This window comes from Sus scrofa, chromosome 9 (assembly GCF_054392235.1).
Source record: "Sus scrofa isolate SSC_HxYL_T2T_F1_AM1 chromosome 9, Sscrofa_HxYL_maternal_Yorkshire_Landrace_v2.0, whole genome shotgun sequence".
NCBI lineage: Eukaryota > Metazoa > Chordata > Mammalia > Artiodactyla > Suidae > Sus > Sus scrofa.
Window position 1 is genome coordinate 31,657,416 of NC_139391.1, and position 23,116 is coordinate 31,680,531.

A 23,116-nucleotide genomic window follows, 5' to 3' on the forward strand; every position below is an offset into this window, starting at 1 on the left:
TATCTTTTTGAACTAGAGTTTTTGTGTTTTAGAGCTATATGCCCAGGAGTGGGATTGCTGGATCATATGTAATTGTATTTTTAGCTTTTTAAGGAACCTATACACTGTTCTCCATAGTGGCTGCATAAACTTACATTACCACCAACAGTATAGGAAGGTCTTATTTTCTCCACATCCACTCCAGTATCTATTATTTGCAGAGTTTTTGATGATGGTCATTCTGACTAGTGTGAGGTGATACCTCATAGCAGTTTTGATTTATGTTTCTCTAATAATTCTAATAATTAGTGATGTTGAGCATCTTTTCAATTTGCCTATTGGCCATGTATATGTCCTTTTCAAAATATGGTCTGCCCATTATTTGATTGGGTTGTTTGTTGTTTTGATATTGAGCTATGTGAGCTGTTTGTACATTTTCTAAATCAATCCTTTGTTCATCGTATCATTTGCAAATATTTTTTTTCCAAGACAGTAAGTTGTTTTTTCATTTATTTATGGTTTCCTTTGCTGGACAAAAGCTTCTAAGTTTAATTAGGTCCTATTCGTTTACTGCTTTCATTTCCATTATTCTAAGGATAGACTTAAAAATTTTGCTACAATTTATGTCAAAGATTGTTCTGCCTGTTTTTCTCTAGGAGGTTTATAATATCATCTTATATTTAAATCTTTAATCCATTTTGAGTTTTTTTATATAGTGTTAGATAATATTCTAATTTCATTCTTTTACATTTAGCTGTCCAGTTTTCCCAGCACCACCTGCTGAAGAGACTATCTTTTCTCCATTGTAAATTTATGCCTTCTTTGTCAAAGATTAATTGTAGGTGTGTGGATTTATTTCTGGGCTCTCTTTTTTTTTTTTTTTTTTTTGTTGTTGTTGTTGTTGCTATTTCTTGGGCTGCTCCTGCGGCATATGGAGGTTCCCAGGCTAGGGGTCGAATCGGAGATGTAGCCACCAGCCTACGCCAGAGCCACAGCAACGCAGGATTCGAGCCGCATCTGCAACCTACACCACAGCTCACGGCAACGCCGGACCGTTAACCCACTGAGCAAGGGCAGGGACCGAACCCGCAACCTCATGGTTCCTAGTCAGATTCGTTAACCACTGTGCCACGATGGGAACTCCTGGGCTCTCTATTCTGTTCCATTGATCCATGTACCTGGTTTTATGCCAATACCACACTGTTTTGATTACTGTAGCTTTGTAGTATTATCTGAAGTCTGGGAGGGTTATGCCACCAGCTTTGTTCTTTTTCTTCAGGATTGCTTTAGAAATTCTGGATCTTTTATGGTTCCATATAAATTTTAGAATTATTTGTTCTAGTTCTTTGAAAAATGTCATGGATAATTTGATAGGGATCACATTAAATCTGTAGATTGCTTTAGGTAGTTGGGCTATTTTAACTATATTAATTCTTCCAATCCAAATGCATGGGATACCTTTCCATTTCCTTGAATCATCTTCAATTTCCTTTACCAATGTTTTATAGTTCTCAACTTAAGTCTTTCACATCTTTGGTCAGGTTAATTCCTAGATGTTTATTTTGAGATTTTTAAAAGGTTTTTTTTTTTGTTTTTTTTTTTCACTTTTTGATATTTCATTGCTATTGTAAAGTAATACAACAGATTTCTGTATGTTAATCTTGTATCCTGCTACCTTGCTGATGCAATTTTTAAAAAATCAGTAAAAATTAAATTTTAAAAACACAATGCTTAGTCCTCTTCTCAGTTGTTTCCTTTCAGTCCCTTTCAAATGGTATAATCTGGAATAATAGCAGTTTTTCACCTACTTTGCATGTAATGAACTCTTAGAAAGAAGTGAGAAGGAAGTATAATATATTGCAGGGTAGGAGATGTAAACATGAAAAATATTACAAGAGTTTTTTCTGTTTGTTTTTACATTTGTGTGCCATATTTAACTGTATACATTTTTTTAGAAAATGTTTGAAAATTGAGAAATAGTTGAAATAAATGGTTTATAATAGCTGTTTTAAATATGGTGTGATTCTATGCCTCCTGGTTAAGTATAGCACATACAGCTCTTGTTTAAAAGTTGCATGCTGTTGGCTTTACCCAGTGGAAGTTAGCTAGGAACAAAGCAAGATCTGACTGTGAAATGGCTGAAATCTTACCATTTCTAAAAAACACATACACACATTTCTCTTGATTGAATATTAACAATTTTGACTTCACCACTATAACATCAAATGCATTTCAGTGGATTTTCCATAGTGAGCTATAAGACATCAAATTGTTCACATGACGCTTTGAATAATAAACCCAGAGTTGGGCTAGAAGATCTAAAATTTCCAGCTGTGACATTCTGTACTTTCGTAATTCCACAATTATGCCTTTGTGGTGATGACTTCATGATGTAGATCATGATTCCCCATAGGTAATCCTGTACTTTTGGCATACACAACTCCCAGCCTCCAAGTTACCATAGCTAATATGCCCCAGTCCATAGTACTCCCTACTAACATCCTATACACTTATCTGTGTTATGTGATTACATAGAGGAATGAAGTGTGGGGATTATCATATTATCAGAAAACTCTAGACTTCTTTCTATGGAAATCATTTTCTTGATAGCAGTAGCATAAAACAACATGTTTTATGCCACAATCAATTCAAATATCACCATAAATGAGCCAACTCAACGATATGTAAATATAAATATGAAATGTAAAATCCCCAAGACAGCTTTTAAAAGTAAAAACAGTAAAATAGATTTTTCACTTATCTTTGGAAGAGTAGAAAGGCATGGCAGAACAAATCTGAGAGTAGTATTTCATTAGCACAAACTGGGTACATATGAATTGAATCTAATAAATGAGTTGAAGTAGCTCTTTAAAGCTACTACTACAGTAGCTTTAAAGAGCTATCATCATCCCTTCATGATTCTGTCCAGTCTCCAGCTAGAATTTTGGAATGAAAAAATCATTATTTCAACAAGATATTTATAGCTAAACAAATAATTAAATGTGGCAAAGAGAACAGATCTAAGTTAATACCATTTCTGATTTGTATGTTCAGTTAGGTTGAAATGCCAGAAAAGATACTCTTAAATTTTAGACACAGAATGATTTCATTGGAAAGTATGACTTATATGCAAGTAAATCATAAGTGTAGCTTGGTGACTCTTTTGTGTGTGAACTGTGATGAGCCACCTTTAAAATGGCCCCCAGTAATCCCTTCCTCTGGGACTTTGCCTTTGTATAATCCTTTCCCCTCAACTGTGAGTGGGGCCTGGGACTTGTTTCAGAAGCATCCCTTCATGATTCTGTTATGTGAGATTCAAATTTCAGTCCAGTTAAAGCAAACTAGAAAATATGAAAATGTATGTGTCATTCACATATGCCTCACATGCAGGAAATCATCAGCTCTTGTGGTAAAATAAATGCCTTTAGAAATATTTAGGTTATTATTATAATTAGTATTCTACTTTGCACAATAATTTTTTATTACTTTAGAGAGTTAAAGCAGGTTAACTGGTGGGAGAGGGAGTGGTATATGGATGAGGAGTTTGGGGTTGGTAGATGCAAACTACCACATTTAGAAGACATAAGCAATGAGGTCCTACTGTACAGCACAGGGAAATAGATCCAATCTCCTGGGATAGACCATGATAGAAATAGCATAAGAAAAGGAATGTGTGTCTGTGTGTGTGTGTCATATATATATGACTGGGTCATCTTTCTGTATAGGAGAAATTGGCACAACACTGTAAATTAACTATAATTTTTTACATGTTTTTAAAAAAAATGGGTTGAGGTCAGAACTGTTGTCAGGATAACACCGTGGCAATATCTATAAAAGAGTATTATTAAAATACATTTTGGTGTTAATGTAAAAAATCAAAATAGAGGTAGACCTTTAAGCTCACAAACATGGTGAAATGTCCCCCATTTTTAAGATTTTATATGAGGAAATATTAAAATTAGTTTTATGGGTCCAAAGGAATAGAGAAATATTATGTCTTGTTAGAGTCTCATTTTTGTATAATTCCCTGAAACAACACCATCTGCCAAGGTCTGTCCTTGAAGATGGTATCATAGCCCAAGGAATAAACTAGCTTCATCTGGTATTTTTTTTTCCAGTGGACTTTAGCAAAAGTCGTAATAATATTTTCACCTGTAAGCTATATTTATTTTAAAATAGATGTCAGATGCTTGAATTGTTAGATAATTAGATTTTAAACTGTAATGAAGCAACTGGTAGTTTTATGAGTGGGACTGAAAGTGACATGGAGATTGTCTGGTGACCTGGCATACTAGGAATTTATGAGCCTCCTTTGTGGAGGATATTTGAGTTTTCCTTGCTCAACCTACTGTTGTGTTTCTATAAGCCAGTATCATACAGGGAGATACGAATTTTGCACATTTAAATCGCTGACTCTTAAAAGTTAAACAGTAATAAGAAGCTCTTAAATACTGGGATCATGGAATAATGGAACTGAAGAGGACTTTGGAAATTAATGAATTTGACTTCTTCACTTTACAAATGAATCAACTTAGAAATTTAATGATTGCAACATGTGATTATTTCTACTTTAGTGAAAAATAGGATCAGAGAAGTTAAGTGCTCTCTTCAAGGTTGCAAAGCTTGTGCATCAGGAAGCTACAACTTCAGCTCGAATCTGTCTGACTCTAAAACATTCTCTGCTCATGATGCTATTCTGTCTTTCATCAGAATCATCAGAAGCAAGAATCTGACCTATAGGAATGGAAAAACAGAGAGCTCTTTTGAAAAGAGACAAAACAAACCCTGAAATAGAATAAGATGGACTTTCACAAAGCAGGTAGAGAAAGGCTTTGTCAAAGTGTAATTTTCAAAATGTTAAAAATACAGCTTTGTTCAAAGATATGGCTACCATGTGTTGAAGATTTAACTCATTAGTGATGGAACCAGCAGGATGGTAAAACTGGTTCCAAGAACATTAGCAGAACAGGGGTTTTTATAGCCAGTCAGGAAAGTAATGATGAAGCACATTAGATAAAATTCGATTTTTAAAAACTGGTTGGTATCTATAACACAATAAAACTATGTCATGGTTTATTTTTTTTCCTACTAAAGAATGCAATTAGTTTCTACTAGTAAACATCATTTGTAACTTATCAGTCATCTAACTACATGGAATTCAGGCCCTAATCAATGGTTGTTTTTGAGCTGTTCTACATCCCAGACAAATAGAAGTGCCTTGATGTCCTTTGAAAAATGATCAAATATTGACCACATAGAAAATCTGGAAGATTATGATGAGATATGGAAATATTTCTCTGAATTTTTTTATATTTCCTCTTCTTGAAAATAGAGTTTTTATGAAATGAACCATCTTGGATATTGGCTGAAAAATTATGAATTATTGTATGAACACATAAAATTGATAATTTACAGTATTAGTGATAACCAGTATTACTTCTGGTTACTTTTTTTCTCTAAAGAATTAGATTTTTTCTCTAAAGAATTAGGTAATTCTTTTGTAAGCCTAATGGAGAACACTCCCAAGTGATATTGAAATGACATGTAGGCATCCTTTTGCCTTGTCTCCAAGTTTTTTTTTTTTTTTTTTTTGTCTTTTGTCTTTTTGTCTTTTGTTGTTGTTGTTGTTGTTGTTGTTGCTATTTCTTGGGCCGCTCCCGCGGCATATGGAGGTTCCCAGGCTAGGGGTTGAATCGGAGCTGTAGCCACCGGCCTACGCCAGAGCCACAGCAACGCAGAATCCGAGCTGCGTCTGCAACCTACACCACAGCTCACGGCAACGCCGGATCATTAACCCACTGAGCAAGGGCAGGGACCGAACCCGCAACCTCATGGTTCCTAGTTGGATTCGTTAACCACTGCGCCACGACGGGAACTCCGTCTCCAAGTTTTGATACTTTTTCTTAGTGGCCTTCTTTGCCCAGGGATGAAAGATTGGGCAGACTATCTATGGACCAGAAAGAACAGTTTGGACGCCAAAGGCAGAGAAAAGTATAAGTATATGGAGAAAGCCCAGCAGTTAATCAGAGTTTAAAAGAATGCCAACTCCTTGTTCTTAGGTCAGAAATATCTTGGTTCAGTTTTTCTTTCCACACAGGGCAAAAATAAATAAATAAATAAATAAAAATTGAAGCCGAAAAAAGCCTGAACCAATCAAGCCAACCAGTTACTAGCTTTTATTCAAAAATAACATAACTGATCCAATTATGTCAACATACACACTACACAGCCAGCCCCCTCAGGAAGGCATAATTCAGTAAAAAGCGGTTCTATAGGAAATCAAGAATAAAGTCCAGGAACCTATTTTTTGATGGAATGGTAATCCATGGAAAAATGCTGTTTCTACATAAACGGATATACAGCATACTCTTCCTCAAAGTATAGCTAACTGGCAACCATAATTTTTAAGGTTCTACTGCTTGACTAGCAGTTGAAGGAGAGTGACTTTTTGATGCCGGTTATATAGAGAACAAAATATACTAATAATGAACCATACTGAGGATGGAGTTGACTCCTCATAAAACCTGTGCAGCTAAACAAGAATATGGACATCAATTAGGAGAAGATCATGCTACCTCTTCCTGGAGATGATCCACAGAAGCAACCTTAGGCAGGGCTGTAAATCCCCTCTAAAAGTAATTTTGTGTAAAATGGAATGCAGTCAATTGGACACCAACACCTGGTAAAAAGGAATTCTGGGCATCTCAGTCCTGTTCTGAGGGCAAATGGCTTGGTTTCTATCTTGCTTCAAAGTCTGTTCTTCTACTTAACAGTCTCTGAGCTTTTGACTTTGACCTTGATTCCTAAGTGAGACCCTTGGATCTACTGTCAGATGTGACTTGCATGATTTAAAATCATAAAGCTTGATGGAATGAAAAGCAATCTTTTTCCTTTACTTCGACTGAGATGAGATTTCCTTTACTTCAGCTGAGACAAGGTTTCAAATGCAGCATAAACTATGAAGTAAAAGAAAATTCACAAAACCATACCAAAGAATATGTATAAAGGTAGTCAATTTCTGACATAGCTTTAAATCAGCTACAAATAATATTGTTCATAGAAATTAAAATTCCTTATCCTTTTTTTATGTTTATCTGGGGAACCCTGTCTAGAAAAATAAAACAAATCACTTTTTCTCCATTCTTACAGTATTTCTCCCTTCCACACTTACCTTTTTTACTTCATATTCCTTTTCCTTAGCATGGGGTGTCACAGAGGTCCCAGTAACCAATTATCTTTCTTCCCTCCATTTCGGAGTTAATTGTTCAAAGGAAGTCATTAGATTGATTATTCCCATTGTTGTCCAAACTGCATCTTAAAGGAAAAACAGAAATAAATTCACCTCCATAGACATGTAACTGCCTATTCAACTGCTCTTCCAAAACTAACATGACTCTCTATACTACCAGGGGAATTGAGCCCAATAATAGTAATTGTTTCTGAAAAGCGGTCTGGCAGTCAGAAGTCTCTTTTAGCTTCTCAATGACTCTTTATTGTCTATGAAGGTGCTCTTCTCTCAACCAGGAACAATGAATACCTATTTCTAAAACTACACAAAATAATGGCTAAGGAATTTGAAGAACTGAGATCACTGATCAAGTTCCATTAGTGCCCTAGTAAACTCTGAACATTGATTGGCAGTAAATACAGTAGCAAGCTCAAAACTTGATAGACTAGGACACAGACCAACCATAGGCATTAATACAGGAACTGAATTTGAGGGCAATACAATGCAGTATAATTTGAGTGACAAATTTAGGCTCCCAGCTTGCACACTCAATGTTAAAAAAAAAAAAAAAATCCACAGTCTCTCTTCCCTCTGGCATTTGGGTGTGTGTGTGTGTCAGAAGATGGACTTACCCTAGAGATTTAATGTATCCAATTTTCTTCTGCATATAAATATCAGTTTAATTCAAAATGATCTCCTTGTTTCCTTAACAAAATTAAGTGAGAAAAAATTAAGAAAAAATATGACAAATCATCTAAGAAAAGCTGATATGTTTACAAGATCTTCTTGAAGGGGCAATCACAGACTAATTTAAATTTTTAATTAAAATGTGCACTTTATCAGAAAGGAAGCAGAGGCTCCTGCTCTGTTCATGCTTCATTTAGAACATTTGCAAGATATAGAAAAGTTAAAAAAAAAATTGAGGGAACAATTAAATCTGTTTCTCATCTTCTTTCTTGCTGTACTGACTGATGCCTTGCCTCGTCCCTGGCCTTTCGTCTAGTCACTATTGACTCACAGTGGAGGTTTTACCAGCTGGAGTCCTGAGAGAGTTTCTAATCCAGGATTACTATTGTTTCTTTTTTTTTTCCTCCCACACAACATCCTTAGAGAGTTCTAGACCACATACTCTTCTCTAAATCTTGCTCCTTTTGTTCTGAGTTTTTTAAAACTCTCACTATCATTTATTCGTTTTATGAAATTACAGGCTCCTCAGTTTTCTAATAACTTTTCCTGCTCCAGCAAGCTCTAATTCTGTTTTAATAATGTCTCATTTCTTTGTAAGTTTCTCTCTCTCTTTCATGAAATTTCAGAGGAGGATTTGTTTTCGTTTTGTTTTATCTTTAACTTCAACTTGCCCCACTGAGAGCAATGCCTTTTCTAGCTCTGAGAATCCACTTCCATTTTTCTTTTTCTTCCCCACAATCCCTGTGTTTATTGCTTATGATGTATTTTCTTGGAATCAAACACCAACAAGTGATTCCCTAGTTAAGTAAAAGGAATGTTTTATTGAAAGTGTCCTGATGTATCTCACAGAATTAAAGGAAGAACTGAATACTCAAGACTCAAGTCAGTTAAGGAACCAGGGCAACTGAAGGTATCACAGCAGATTGAGTTTAGGGACCTTCTCTCATTTATTATGCTTCAGGTCAAATCGAGAAATAAGTCACTATGCAACTGAAAAAAAGTATACTGGGAGAAAACAGGCTAAAAATGGAATTTACATGATCCCAGTTTTGAAAAAAAAATAAGATACTGTGTTATCTTAGGTAGAAAATATACAAAAGATGATTTCCTTAATTATATCTGTGTACTCTTAAGTGTGTATGTATTATTTATATAATTTTAGAAATTGGAAAGTAAAACATGTCTCTATCATGGGATTATGAAGAGATGACTTCTTGGAACACCTCGTTCATCATAACAATCCACAGCGTTCATTAACACTGGCTGGAGATGACCCAGTGTTCTCCTAGACAGAGAGAAAAACTTCTTTTGCACACTCCTCAGCAAGGGGTTGACTCTTTGCAGCTTTTGTTTGCATTGCCTGAAATTGGAATGAACTTCACTGGCCCTGGAAAAGCCCAATCTCTTTTCTCTGCCCTGCTCTCCTCTGCCGAAAGAACTGACTCCTGTAGTGCTCCTTTTCGCTCTATTATTCCACTACCCTTTCCATGCAGTTCCCCTAGGAACTCCATTCTAGAAGACCCCATTCTTCCTCTGACAGTTTTGTTGGATCATGAAGACAGGGGGTGTTATTACCTTTTGTGGGACAGGAAAGGGAATTATGACTGTCTCCACGGAAAATAAAATTTTACAGTGGGTAGTACTGGTTAGAGAACAGCATAAAGAAGAAACAGCACTCAGTTTTGAATACAATTCAAACATGATGCCAGGGATTCTCAGTTCATGCTAAGAGAGAAATCAGGATGTAGACAGTATATACAAGATGATTCCATTTGCAAAAATATATTCCTATTGCTATCTTTGATTAGGCCGCTCTAAATATTTTTTTTCATTTTTCTCATCAGTGTTCTCTGATGGTTTTTTTTTTAATTTTCCTTAAATAAACATGTTATTTTAAACATTAAAAAGGTAAAAAGATAACTGCAGGTGGGTTACATATTGGCAGGCAGAGGTCACATGCACACAAACACCCTGCTGGACTTTCCCGATTATCCGGCCAAGATTTCAGAAATCATGCAGGTGAAACAGCAACATAGAGCAGAAACAGATGCAGCTGACCTTGGCCTGGCTCTTTCCTCATCCCCAAGTTCGCTACAGGGTAGGCAGCTGGCCTGCAGCATTTGCTGGCCAGATAGAATTCGAACAGAGCTGGGGGAAATTAAAAGAATTAAGTTCTCGCTCTGCCACTGCCACATTGGATGTGACTCTGATCATTAGTTTGGTCCTAGGACACGGTTCAGAAATCCATTTCCCCCAGTAACACTGAAACCAACAATTCCCTTAAGTTCATTGTGGTCATTTATAAATACAAAGACTATCTTTAAACATGCCATTACCCTAGTCAATCTAAGTGTCCCATTAACCTCAGAGTGCCTGCACAGCACTGTCCTAGATAAAATGGAGCGGGAGGCCAATGACTTTGCCATGTGCTCCTCTGTAAAACCTGCTCTTGCCTCAGTTTTTAGCGTGTGTGTTTGTTGGTTGGTTGGTCACACCTGAGGCATGCGGATGTTCCCGGGCCAGGGATCAAACCCATGCCACCAGAGCCACAACAGTGACAATGATGGACCCTTAACTTGCTAAACCACTAGGGAACTCCTTAATGGTTTTAGACTCTGGGTAATTTTCACCACCCCCGGTGAAAGCCCAGGATTCCCTTTTCTAGCGTGTTTCCAGACCCGAGTCTTCTTTCCAGGGTTTCATTCCCTTTGTGTTCTACCCTTTCGCGAGACTCCAGCTGGATTTTCAAACTTCAGCCTGCCCCTGGAAGACAGCAGTCCTTGTCTGACCCCACACACAGCTGATCACGGTTTGCTTTCACCTGAGGATAAGAGGATGGTAGTGATTGGCTGGAGAGGGAGGTGAACATACAGGAAAGGAATCTTGAACTGATTCATCGTGGTTCAAGAAACACCAGGAAAGCAATCATATACCTCAAAAGCAATGTTGCCAAAAGTGTGCTCCAACTTCTTGTTCTGGAAAAATTTGTGCAGTGGACACTGTGATTCCCTCTTAAGCAAAATAATGACCAAGTATTACCATCTGTCCGTGTGTATTCTAGTCAATATAGACCTATAATTCCTTCCAACATTTTGGAAATCTAAAAAGTAAAATCATACCTGGGAAAGTGAACTTGATAAACCGACCATTAACTAACAACATCTATTTATGAATAACCTTGTTAGATAAACCGCTATCTTCACGGTGCTCGGAGGGTGCACCCTATATTGGGAAAGGCACAGCACCATCCATACAAGATGCATGGGGACAGGGCAAGAAATGAAGCCATGACTCTGCCATACGTTCACATAAAAGAGTTTGCTTTTCCTCATTTTTAAAACTTCCTTATGCATGTTGGGGTACACGGAATGACTGGCCAACGGGGACTTACTACATAGCACAGAGAACTCTACCCAATATTCTATGACAATCTATGTAGGAATGGAATCCGAAAGAGAATGGATGTGTGCGCGCATGTATACCTGAATCACTTCGTTGTTCAGTAGAAATCATCGCTATCTTGTAAACCACCATACTTGAATAAAACTTTAAAAAATGAAAAAAAAAAAATTCCTGTGGCTTCAGTAAATTTTACTACTAAACAGAAAGTCGCTGCTCTTTTTCTTTCTCTTTCCTAATGCAGCAAGATCTCCTCCCCACCCCTCTTTCACGTCTTCAAGTCTTCCTGATATTCTTCTAGAGTTCCCTGCACTTACAGCTGTTTTCCTTTTCTTTTCTTTTGTCTAGCTTCCTCCGTAGGTGGTCCCATTCTTTCTCTGGGCAGAACCAGTGTTCTTTACTGGATTCTAAAGGCACATCAAAAGGGTAGTGACCGACTAGAGGCGTGAAGCATGCTTGCTTCCTCTATCCAGAAAATAGCTTAATTTCATCAGCTGAGGTTAGAATTGAAGGTAAGCAGAGAATCACCACCTCAATAATGCACTTCCCCAAAACAATGCTACTGAAAATGTATTTATATGGGAAAAGCCAAGACACCAAGAGCAAGTATTGATCCTACCGCTTTTATAAAAAGAGATACTTTCACACTTCTCTAAGTGAAGAGACATAATGAATACATTGATTTCATTTTTATTATCTGCATTTTCTAATTTTTCTCAAATAAACATGTGTTATGGATGGTTTTAAAATTTTAATGGTGAAACACTACCTCTGAAAGAGAGCAATTACATCTGGTTATGATAAGAATCATTACCAGCAAGTATTTATGAACCTCGAGGTTCTGGCATTACCTGCGTGCCTATGTGTTATGGTGGAGGGGTCTGGGAATTCCATGTCCTATGCTCCTCTAAACTTCCCTTTTCTCAGCTTTCAAATTTTCTAGGTCAGGTAAACTACCACCACAGTGAAACCCCAGACTTCTTTTTTCTATCTCTTTTCAACCTATAACAAACCCAAATTCTCTCTTCCTGGTTTCCTGTTTCCTCATGAATTTCCCTTAGCATTTCCGGGCAGATCCACTGTTATTTGTAAATATCTGTCTGTTCCTTTAGATGAGGCCCAGTGCTGTCTGCCTGATGTAAGGTTAGCACTATTGGATCCTAGGAAAAAAATAAGTGGAAGTGCCTGCTTTGCACTAGAAACAGAATTGTTCCCCCATTTTGTCTTCCAAGAAAAAAGCCTCAAGATGATTAAATTTGTTTACTGCAGGACATAAAGAAAAAACAGTACCACATTAGTAGATAATTCTAATTGGATGTCTCTGAAATACATTCAAAGTTCACTGATTAGAGAAAAAAGCAGGATGCAAACTGTACTCATCAAAAAAAGTGATTTCATATTTTGTAAAAAGAAATATTAACAATGCCATCTAACCTATGTGGAAATGAATTAATTTTTTCTTTATGCTCATCTTTTTTCCTGTCTTCCTCAACTAACTTGAATTATTTTATAATTTTTAATATTCTAAAGGAAGGAATATTACCTGCAGCTTTCCAGGTTACCATATGGGGAGACAACCACATTCTCCTGTGCTTACCATGTGTTACATTTTCTTTAAGCAACCATATGAACTTAACAGAAAATAGGTAGAAAATGCAATAATTCCTGCCCTGGCTTTTTCCTCAGGCCTGGCTTCGCTATAGGACTGTTGGTCACTCTGATTAATCATAAAGAAAACAGCCAAATTTTTATTATCAAGAAGAGAAAAGAGGGAACTCCTATTGGCTCAATGGTTTAAAGATCTGCTATTGTCACTTCTGTGGCTCAGGTTTCAGCTTCCGTATGGGTTCCATTCCTGGCCCAGGGAACTCCCACACAACAAGGGCATAGCCGAAAAAGAGAGAGAGAGAGAAGAGATAATAAATGTTTGTGAGGATGTGAAGTAAAGAAAACCCTTGTACATTATTAGTGGGAATGTAAATTGGTGCAGCCACTAAGGAAAACAATACAGAAGTTCCACAAAAAACTAAAAATAGAACTACCATATGGTCCAGAAATCCCATGTCTGGGTACATATTCAAAGGAAACAAAATAAGTATCTTAAAGAAAATAAAATCAGTACATCTGCACTTCCATGTTCATTGCAGCATTATTAACAATAGCTGAGATGTGAAAAAACCCAAGTGTCTATGGATGCCTGAATGGATAAAAATATATAAATGGATAAAGACTTCAGCCATTAAAAAAGAAAGAAATTCTGCCATTTGTGACGACATGGATAGAATTGGAGGGCATTCTGCTAAGTGAAATAAGTGAGGCAAAAAAATAAATACTATATAGTACCATTTATAAGTGGAATCTGAAATAGTAGAACCCAAAAAACAGAAGTAGAATGGTGACTGTCAAGGTCTGGGTAGGGTGGGGGTGGATGGAATTGGGAAATGTTGATCAAAGGGTATAAAAATTTTCAGATGTAAGAATGATTTCTGAGGGTTTAATATATCACATGGTGATCACAGTTAATTACATTGGGAGTTCCCTTCACAGCTCAGTGGTTAACAAACCTGAATAGGATCCATGAGGATGCAGGATTAGTCCCTGGCTTCACTCAGTGGGTTGGGGATCTGGTGCTGCTGTGAGCTATGGTGTAGGTCACAGATATGGCTTGGATCCGGCGTTGCTGTGGCTGTGGCATAAGCCAGCGGCTGCAGCTCTGATTCAACCCCTAGCCTGGGAACCTCTACATGCCATGGGCGTGGCCCTAAAAAGCAAATAATAATAATAATAATAATAATAATAATATTGTATTGTATACCTGAAATTTACTAAGAGACCGGAAATTAAGCATTCTCACCAAAAAAAGAGAGGGAGAGAGTAACTGTGAAGTGATGGACATTTAATTCATTTGATTGACATGATCATTTTGCAATGTACACATATATCAAATCATCATTTTGCACACTTTAAATATATAGTCATCCCCCAGTATCCCCAGGATAACTGGTTTCAGAACAGCCAGTGATACAAAAATCTGAATATGTTCAAGTCCCACAGTGGGCCTCCCTATTCACAAATGCAGAATTGTTGATACGGCTGCTGGACTATGTAATTATTAAAAAAAATTCATATATAAGTAGATTTGCTCAGTTCAAACCTGTGTTGTTCAAAGGTCAATCATATACACTTTTATTTGTTGACTATACCTCAATAAAGCTAGGAGAAGGGGGAAGAAAACAGTCAAGTTCTTGGTGTGCCACTGCCTTTCATATCCAGGCATAAATCACAATTCACACTAAAAACTAATAAGCAATGCCTATTTAAAATTATTAGACCTTATTTATAAAAGCCTTAGGTTTACAGAAAAATTGAAAACAAAGGAGTTCCCGTCGTGGCGCAGTGGTTAACGAATCCGACTAGGAACCATGAGGTTGCGGGTTCGATCCCTGGCCTTGCTCAGTGGGTTAACGATCCGGCGTTGCCGTGAGCTGTGGTGTAGGCTGCAGACACGGCTCGGATCCCGCGTTGCTGTGGCTCTGGCGCAGGCCGGTGGCTACAGCTCCGATTCAACCCCTAACCTGGGAACCTCCATATGCCGCGGGAGCGGCCCAAGAAATAGCAACAACAACAAAAAAGACAAAAAAGACAAAAGACAAAAAAAAAAAAAAATTGAAAACAAAGAGTTCCCCAGGCCTTGCATTTTTGTGTAAAGAAATATTTAAACATATCAGGTTCTCCAAAAGAACTGAAAATATACATTCACATAAAAAGGTGCCTAGCAGCATGGTTCATTAAAAGCCAAAACGTGGAAACTACCCTAATATCTATCAACTAATGAGTGGTAAAACAAAATGGAGTATATCCATATAGTGGAATATTATTCATCCATAAAAAAGATAAAGTTCTGATACATGCCACCATATGGATGAGTCTTGAAAACATGTTCAATGAATGAAACCAGACACCGAAAGTCATGTATTACCCGATTCCATTTATATGAAATATCCAGGAAAGGCAAATCCATAGAGATAAAAAGGAGATTAGGTGAGGAGGGGGTTGGATAGGGGAACAAACAGTGACTATTATTGGTACAGGGTTTCTTTCTGGAGTGATGAAAATGTTCTGAAATTAGATAGTGGACATGGTTGCAGACCCTTGTAAACACACTAAAACCCACTGAAATGTACACTTTAAAAACTCCCTTGTGGCTCAGCATGTTTAGAACCCAATATAGTATCCATGAGGGTATGTGTTGTTGGATTCCTGGTCTAGCTCAGTAAGTTAAGGATCTAAAGTTGCCTAAAAAGGGAAAAAAGTAAAATAAATAAATACATCAGATTCTCTATTGAACCAAAGTCTGATCCATGAAGCACATCCTCATGAAAGTTGAAGGGAGATAAAGTCCATGAGCTAGATCGTCTGAGAAGTAGCCCTCCGCCCAGAGCATTGCTCCACCCGGCCCTGCCATGTGCAGGGTGGTTCACTCCCCATCCTCACCTGGCAGCCCAGCTCTGACATCATAGATTTACACCAGTACCAGGGCAGTTCTTAATTGAGCTTAGTATCAGAACCACTGTTGCAACTTTACTGAAACCCAGATAAAATCTTTGATTGTTTCTGTTCCCAGGCGCTGCTTCTTTCCCACTCACAGGATCTTTCACTTTGCACCTGAACCAGTGCTTGGGGGAGAGAAGGGAGGAGCCCATGCACTGCTCTCCGTCAGGCCTCACTCTCTTGCTGCTGAAGCTCAGCTTCTCCTTGACGTTTTGCTACTCTTTTGTGTACTATTAGCTGGATTTTTAACCTTAACTTCCCTCTTTAGGGGAACCCATTTCTTTACTATATCACATGCAGAACTGACACTGCCTTGCTGGAACTCAGAGGCATAATAAATGGTAGTGATTCATTAGAAGCATGAAGGAAACTACGAATTTTAGTTTAAAAAAAAACTGTAGCTGATTGATCTTGGTTAGTGTAGAACATCAGAGATAGGCATTACATTAATAATGCACTTCTAAAACCACACTACAAAAAAAAAAAGATGTTCATAGTTTATCATGAAGGGAAATAAACAAGACAAAAACAATATGGACAGTGTGATCCCATTTTTGTACAAAGTGTTATCTATCTTGCTATTTCTAATTAGTGCCATGGCCTGCTCCCGCCCAGCTCAGGGTCTCCCGACCCTTAGAATCCCCACCCCCACGCCCTGCAGTGAGAACCTGCAGGAAGGAACAGCCCATCCACCACTAACCCCCAACTCACCGTAACTGGTTCTCTTCACTGCCTCTCGTGAGCTGGGCGTGTTTGATCTTCTGGCCGAAGCCCTGGGGCCCCTGGGCTCGGCCACAGTGGCCACATATCTGGGCATCAGCTGCCGGGGGATGGAGCAACGGCTGGATGCCTGTGTGCTCCTGAAGCTGCTTCACGTGGAAATGAGGAGAGGAGAAGGTTAACAGGAGCCAGAACCCGGTGATGGGGTTAAGATGGCGGAATAGAAGGACTGGAGCTTAACATCTCTCCTAAAAACAACAAAATTCACAACTAAAAGCTGAGTATTCTTCACCTAAATGGACCAGAAACCTTAAAAAGATATCCCACTCCAGAAGAAAAGGAGGAGGCCACATCAAAAGGTAGGAGGGGCGATTTCGCGATATAAACAACCCCATACCTCCCGGGTGGGAAGCCTCACAGACTGGAAACTAACTGGTTCACAGAGACTCACCTACAGGAGTGAGAGCTCTGAGCCCCACATCAAACTCTCACATGCGGGGATCTGGCATGGGGAGAGAGAGCTCCTGGAGCATCTGGCATTGAAGGCCAGTGGGGCTTGTGCGCAGGAGCTCCACGGGACTGGGGGAAACGGAGACCCCATTCTTAAAAGGCACCCACAGACTTTCACATGCACTGGGTCCCAGGGCAAAGCAAAGTCTTCATAGGAATCTGGGTCAAACCCAACTACAGTTCTTGCAGGACCTCCTGGGAAAACTGGGGTTGAATGTGGCTTGTTGTGAGGGAAGGACATTGAAAGCAAAGCTCTGGGGAATAATATTCAGCAGCTGTACCTTTCTCTTGAGGTGGCCATTTTGGGAAAACCTGGCCCCACCCTTCAGTCAGTCTGAGAAGTCCCAGGGCAAACAACAACACAGGTGGGACCACAGCCCCACCCCTCAGTAAACAGGCTACTTAAAGACCCCTCAGGCACACAGCTGCCTCTAATCCCATCCAAAGTCTAATTAGTGCCATGGTGAATGTTTTTCTTCTTTTTAACTTATTTTCCACTCTTTATAAATTTTATGTAAATGTCTTGTAATTCCTAAAATTCAAGAGTAAAATGGTACCAACTCTATTTCTCAGACATTTGTAATAATGCTAATCTAACCATCCCAATCATTTATTATGCATGGACATGCAAACCTTCATCAGTACTTGCAGGTAAGAGGAAGGAAGCAGAGGCAGGGAAGGGAGAGAGAGCCTCAAAGGCACAGGGATGGGCTCTGCCCTCTTAAGAGCTCATGTTCTGAGAAATTGATGCTCTACATCAAAGACAGTGCTGACTTCTCATCAGATTGTCTGCTACCTGCCCTTTGATTCAGTCATTTTTTTATTAAGCAACATTTGTTGAATGGCCACTTAAGAGGACATGTCCCCACCCTTCAAGAAGTCCATATGAACATTTACTTTTTCTCCCACTTTTCATGCTATAAAAGACATGGCTTGGCATTCCCATTGTGGCTCATCAGGTTAATAATCTGACATAGTGTCTATGAGGGTGTGGGTTTTATCCCTGGCCTTACCCAGTGGGTTAAGGATCTGGCATTACTGAAATCTGCAGTGTAGGTCACAGATGTGGCTCATATCTGGCATTGCTGTGGCTGTGGTGTAGGCCTACAGCTGCAGCGCCAATTCAACCTCTAACCTGGGAACTTACATATGCCAGGGATGCAGGCCTAAAAAGAAAAGAAAAAAAAAAAAGACTTGAAAAGACATGGCTTGTTCTAGGGCTTCTTATGCCAGTCTCAGCTTGTTATTCATTTATGTGGTGCCATTAGATCCTGACCAAGCTGCTAAATCTGGAGATGTTTTTAAAGGTAATAGATTTTGATAGAGAAACAAGACCCAGAAGAAAAGAAACTCCTAAGACATGTGTCCTAAATATCTTCAGTTCCTCCTCCACACTCACCCTCTGCCTATGGGGACAAGTGAGAAGATATTCATATTAAGAAGCAAATATTTTTGACTAAGAACCCCTACCTGCCCACATGGGTTCCCTGATGTTTCCTCTGGCTAGGTCCACAGCCCTCAAACTTTATACAAAATTTATTATGTATCAAATAATAAATATCAAACACCGTGATCATGTAAGATTTATCCCAGGGATACAAGGATTCTTCAGTATCCACAGATGTATTAATGTGATACACCATATCAACAAACTGAAAAATAAAAACCATATGATCATCTCAATAGATGCAGGAGAAGCTTTTGAAAAAATTCAACACACATTCCTGATTTTAAAAACAAACAAACAAACAAACAAACAAAAAACCTCCCCAGGGAGTGGGCATAGAGGGGAACTACTTCAATATAATAAAAGTCACTTATGACAAGACTACTGCTAACATCATTCTCAGTGGTGAAAAACTGAAATCATTTCCACTAAGATCAGGAACAAGACAAGGAAGTTCACTTTCACCAATGTTATTCATGTAGTTTTGGAAGTCCTAGCCATGGCAATCAAAGAAGAAAAAGAAATAAAAGGAATCTAAATTGGAAAAGAAGAAGTAAAACTTTAACTATTTGCAGATGACATGACACTAAAACTAGAAAATCATAAAGACACTACCAAAAAACTGTTAGAGCTCATCAATGAATTTGGTAAAGTTGCAGGATACAAAGTCAATACACAGAAATTGATTTCATTTCTATATACTAACAATGAAAGATCAGAAATAGAAAATACAGAAAATATAGCATTTACAATTGCATCAAAAAATAAAAATAAAATACTTAGGATTAAACCTACCTAAAGAGACAAAAGACTTGTATCTGAAAACTTTAAGACGCTGATGAAAGAAATCAAAGATGACACAAATAGATGGAACAATATATCATGTTCTTGGATTGGAAGAATCAATATTGTCAAAATGGTAATACTGCCTAAGGCATTCTACTGATTCAATGTAATTCCTATCAAATTAGCAATGACATTCTTTACAGAAATAGGACAAAATATTTTAATATTTGTATGGAGACCCAAAGAACTTGAATAGTCAAATCAATATTGAAAAGAAAAAAAACAGCTCTGGAGGAATCAGGCTCCCTGACTTCAGACTACTACAAAGCTACAACATCAAAACAGTATGGTACTGGCACAAAAACAGAAATAGAGATCAATGGAACAAGATAGAAAGCTGAGGAAAAAACCCAAGCACCAATGTCAACTAATCTATGACAAAGGAGGCAAGAACATACAGTGGAGGAAAAATAGTCTCTTCAATAAACAATGCAGGGAAAACTGGACAACTGCATGTAAAGGAATAAAATTACAACATTTTCTAACACCATGCTCAAAAATAAATTTGAAATGGATTAAAAAAAAAACCTAAATGTAAAGCCAGATATTGTAAAACTCCTAGAGGAAAACATAGACAGAACGTTCTCACAGCAACATCTTGTTTGATCAATCTCCTAGGATAATGTAATAAAGATACAAATAAATCAAGTGGATCTCATTAAACTCAAAGGAAAGGAAAAAATCACAGCAAAGGAAACAATTAATAAAACAAGATACAACCCATGGAAGGGGAAACAAAGATTTCAAACAAAGGTTTAATCTCCAAAATATACAAACAAGTCATACAACTCAAGAACAAAAAAGCAAACAACCCAATCAAAAAATGGGCAGAAGACCTAAATAGACATTTCTCCAAAGATATACAGAGAATATCAGGTACATGAAAAAATGCTCAATATGACTAACTATTAGAGAAATGGAAGTCAAAACTGCAATGAGATACCACCTCACACTGGTCAGAATGGCCATCATTAACAAGTCAACAAATAACAAATGCCAGAGAGGGTGTGGAGAAAAGGGATCCTTCCTACACTGCTGGTGGGAATGTAAATTGGTACAACCAATTTCCAACTATGGAAAACTGTATGGAAATACCTCAGAAGACAAAATATAGAACTACCATATGATCAAGCAATTCCACTCCTGGGCATATATCCAGTCAAAACTTTCATTGAAAAAGATACATGTACCTATATGTTCATCAAAGCACTATTCACAATAGCCAAGACATGGAAACAACCTAAATGTCCATCAACAGATGAATGGATTAAGAAGATGTGGTACATATATACAATAGGATATTATTCAACTATTAAAAAGGACAAAACAATGCCATTTGCATCAACATGGCTGGAACTAGAGACTCTCATAATAAATGAAGTAAGTCAGAAAGAGAAAGACAAACACCACATGCTATCACTTACATGTGGAGTCCAAAATATGATCTATCTACAAAACAGAAACAGATCATGGACCTGGAAGGCAGATTTGTGTTTGCCATGGGGGAGTGGGGAGACAGGGGAACTAAAAGGGAGTTTGGGGTTGTTAGATGCAGACATTTAGAACAGATGGGTGATGGAGTCTTGCTACACAGAGCAGGGAACTATATCCAATCTCTTGGGTAAATACCTGATGTAAAATGAGAAAAGCGGGTGTATATGTATGGCTGGATCACTTTACTGTACAGCAGAAATTAAAGGAACATTGTAATCCACTATACTATAATAAAAATCTTAAAAAGAAAAAAGTTAAAAATAAATAATTTTTTAATTAAAAAATGTTTCTTGGACCAATTTTGTGTCAATTTAACTTTTATTCATTTATTTATTTATTTTTGACCATGCAGAAATTCCCCAGGCCGGGAATGGAACCCACGCCACAGCAGTAGCCACAGCAGTGACAATGCCAGATCCTTAACCCACTGGGTCACAAGGGAGCTCCTAAATTTAAATTTTAAAATTGCACTGAAAAAGATTTAATATTACAGAAAATTTATTGTGACACTTTTGTAACCTGAAAAGTTATTTAAAGTTAAAAAGATAATATTCCAACCAATCCCAATTTACAAATTTGCTCAAGCTGAGATTTGCTCAAAGTGAGGTTCACCCAGGGTTAAAACAGCAAAAGAGTAATTCCAGAGAGCTATGTAAACCTGTTCATGACACTATTGTAGAGTTGCCCTGAGACATGCTTAGGGCATTCAGAATAAATAAGTGATTTGGGTGATGCTCTTTCAATGTGTCCCTTTAGAATACACTCCACATCTGCCAAGGAGCAGTTTTATGTGTGCATTTAGTACTTAAGTATTTTCTCTCCTTACAGGAGAAATCAGTGGAAACTGAAAGTGGCAAGGGTCAATTATTCATCTCTCTCCTTCCCACAACAGAAAACTACAATCCCAAAATGACATTTTCCCACTCAGATTTATCTCATAGACATCCAGCAACTGGCAAATACATACACGATCCCCAATCTAAATGGTTTCCTTACTTGCGGCATTTCATTTCCTTGTTCCTCTAGAGAAGAGTATGGACTTTTTCCTCTGGAAAATAAAATACACTTCTAACCTGAAAGTTTAAATCTTCAAGAATACTCAACCCCTTAGACAGAAAAATGAAGTTCAAGAAAATTCAAGACCTTTCTAGGCTGTATTGTTCCTAGAATGACATATCACACAAGTTTCTCATTATCTTAGATATTTCAAAACAATTCTAAAACTGATGTGAATTTGAACATGAACTAATTACATATGCGTGTGCCTATCAATTATTTAAAATGAGTAAAAGCTAACTGTATTTTAATCACACTACATATAAAAGTGTTAGTGCAAGACCACCAAACTATGAACTGCAAAACAAGTCATCAGTTTTATAGACCTCAGCCAACCACGCACCTTCAGCCTATCAAGAGTTGGAGTAGGAGGTAAAAAAAGATTTTGTGAGAATTTTCTTACCCAGGGAGGGATGAGCAGGGTACTCCTTCCGCTGTAGCCCAGTGAAGAATGGCTTCTGGAAGTAAATATGTGTGCTATGAGCTTGGTAAACATGGTATTGGTATCTTTACTCATGAGTGAGGGATCTAAAGAGTTAGATGCTAGTTGGACTGACCTATAGCAGTGCAGTCTCTGGAAACATTTGCGGAGTAAGTGAACTCCCACTTATGATGTGTCAAATTTGCAGATTTCCAAGTTCCTATCATGGCTCAGTAGTTAACAAACCCGATTAATATCCATGAGGATGCGGATTTGATCCCTGGCATCGTTCAGTGGGTGAGCTGTGATGAAGTTCACAGATGTGCCTCTGATCCTGGGAACTTCCATATGCCACAGGTGCAGCCATAAAAAGAAAAAAGAAAAGAAGGAAGAAGGAAACTATTATTTGTGGAGTTTCAAAGTGTCAATAACTATGCCAAAGATTTCATAAATTTCTCCCATGGGCAACCAAGCCAGTACTCTACACGGAATACTGCCTCCATGAGGTTCTTTTATGTAGTGCTAAAGGCAGTGGTCCTCAAGCTTAAGTGTCTACCCCAGTCATTTTGGAACCTGGTTAAAATGCAGAGTGAAATTCAAAAGTGCTGGGTGGGGTCTGTGATTCTGCATTTCAAACAAGCTCCCAAGTGATATGGATGCTGCTGACCAGCAGACCATGCTTTTGAGTAAAAGGTGTGCTATAAGCACTGCTGCTTCTAATGCAGCTCAGAATCCCCAGCTGGCAGGGTAAGACTCTGAACCTCAGAGTGTCCCACAA

At 38.0% G+C, this 23,116-nt stretch overlaps 1 protein-coding gene across 1 annotated transcript in view; it reads right to left on the bottom strand.

Annotated features, from left to right (window-relative positions):
- Positions 1-4,501: 4,501 nt before the first annotated feature.
- Positions 4,502-23,116, bottom strand: part of LOC106507825 (uncharacterized) — a 29,820-nt gene continuing 11,205 nt past the window's right edge. Inside the window, exons 2-5 of the mRNA XM_084975802.1 lie at positions 22,321-22,375; positions 16,556-16,710; positions 7,151-7,293; positions 4,502-4,713 (exon numbers count right to left, since the gene is read on the bottom strand). Coding sequence (XP_084831928.1) covers positions 7,211-7,293; positions 16,556-16,710; positions 22,321-22,375 — 293 coding nt within the window. The 3' untranslated portion in view covers positions 4,502-4,713; positions 7,151-7,210. The remainder of the gene's footprint in view (positions 4,714-7,150; positions 7,294-16,555; positions 16,711-22,320; positions 22,376-23,116) is intronic.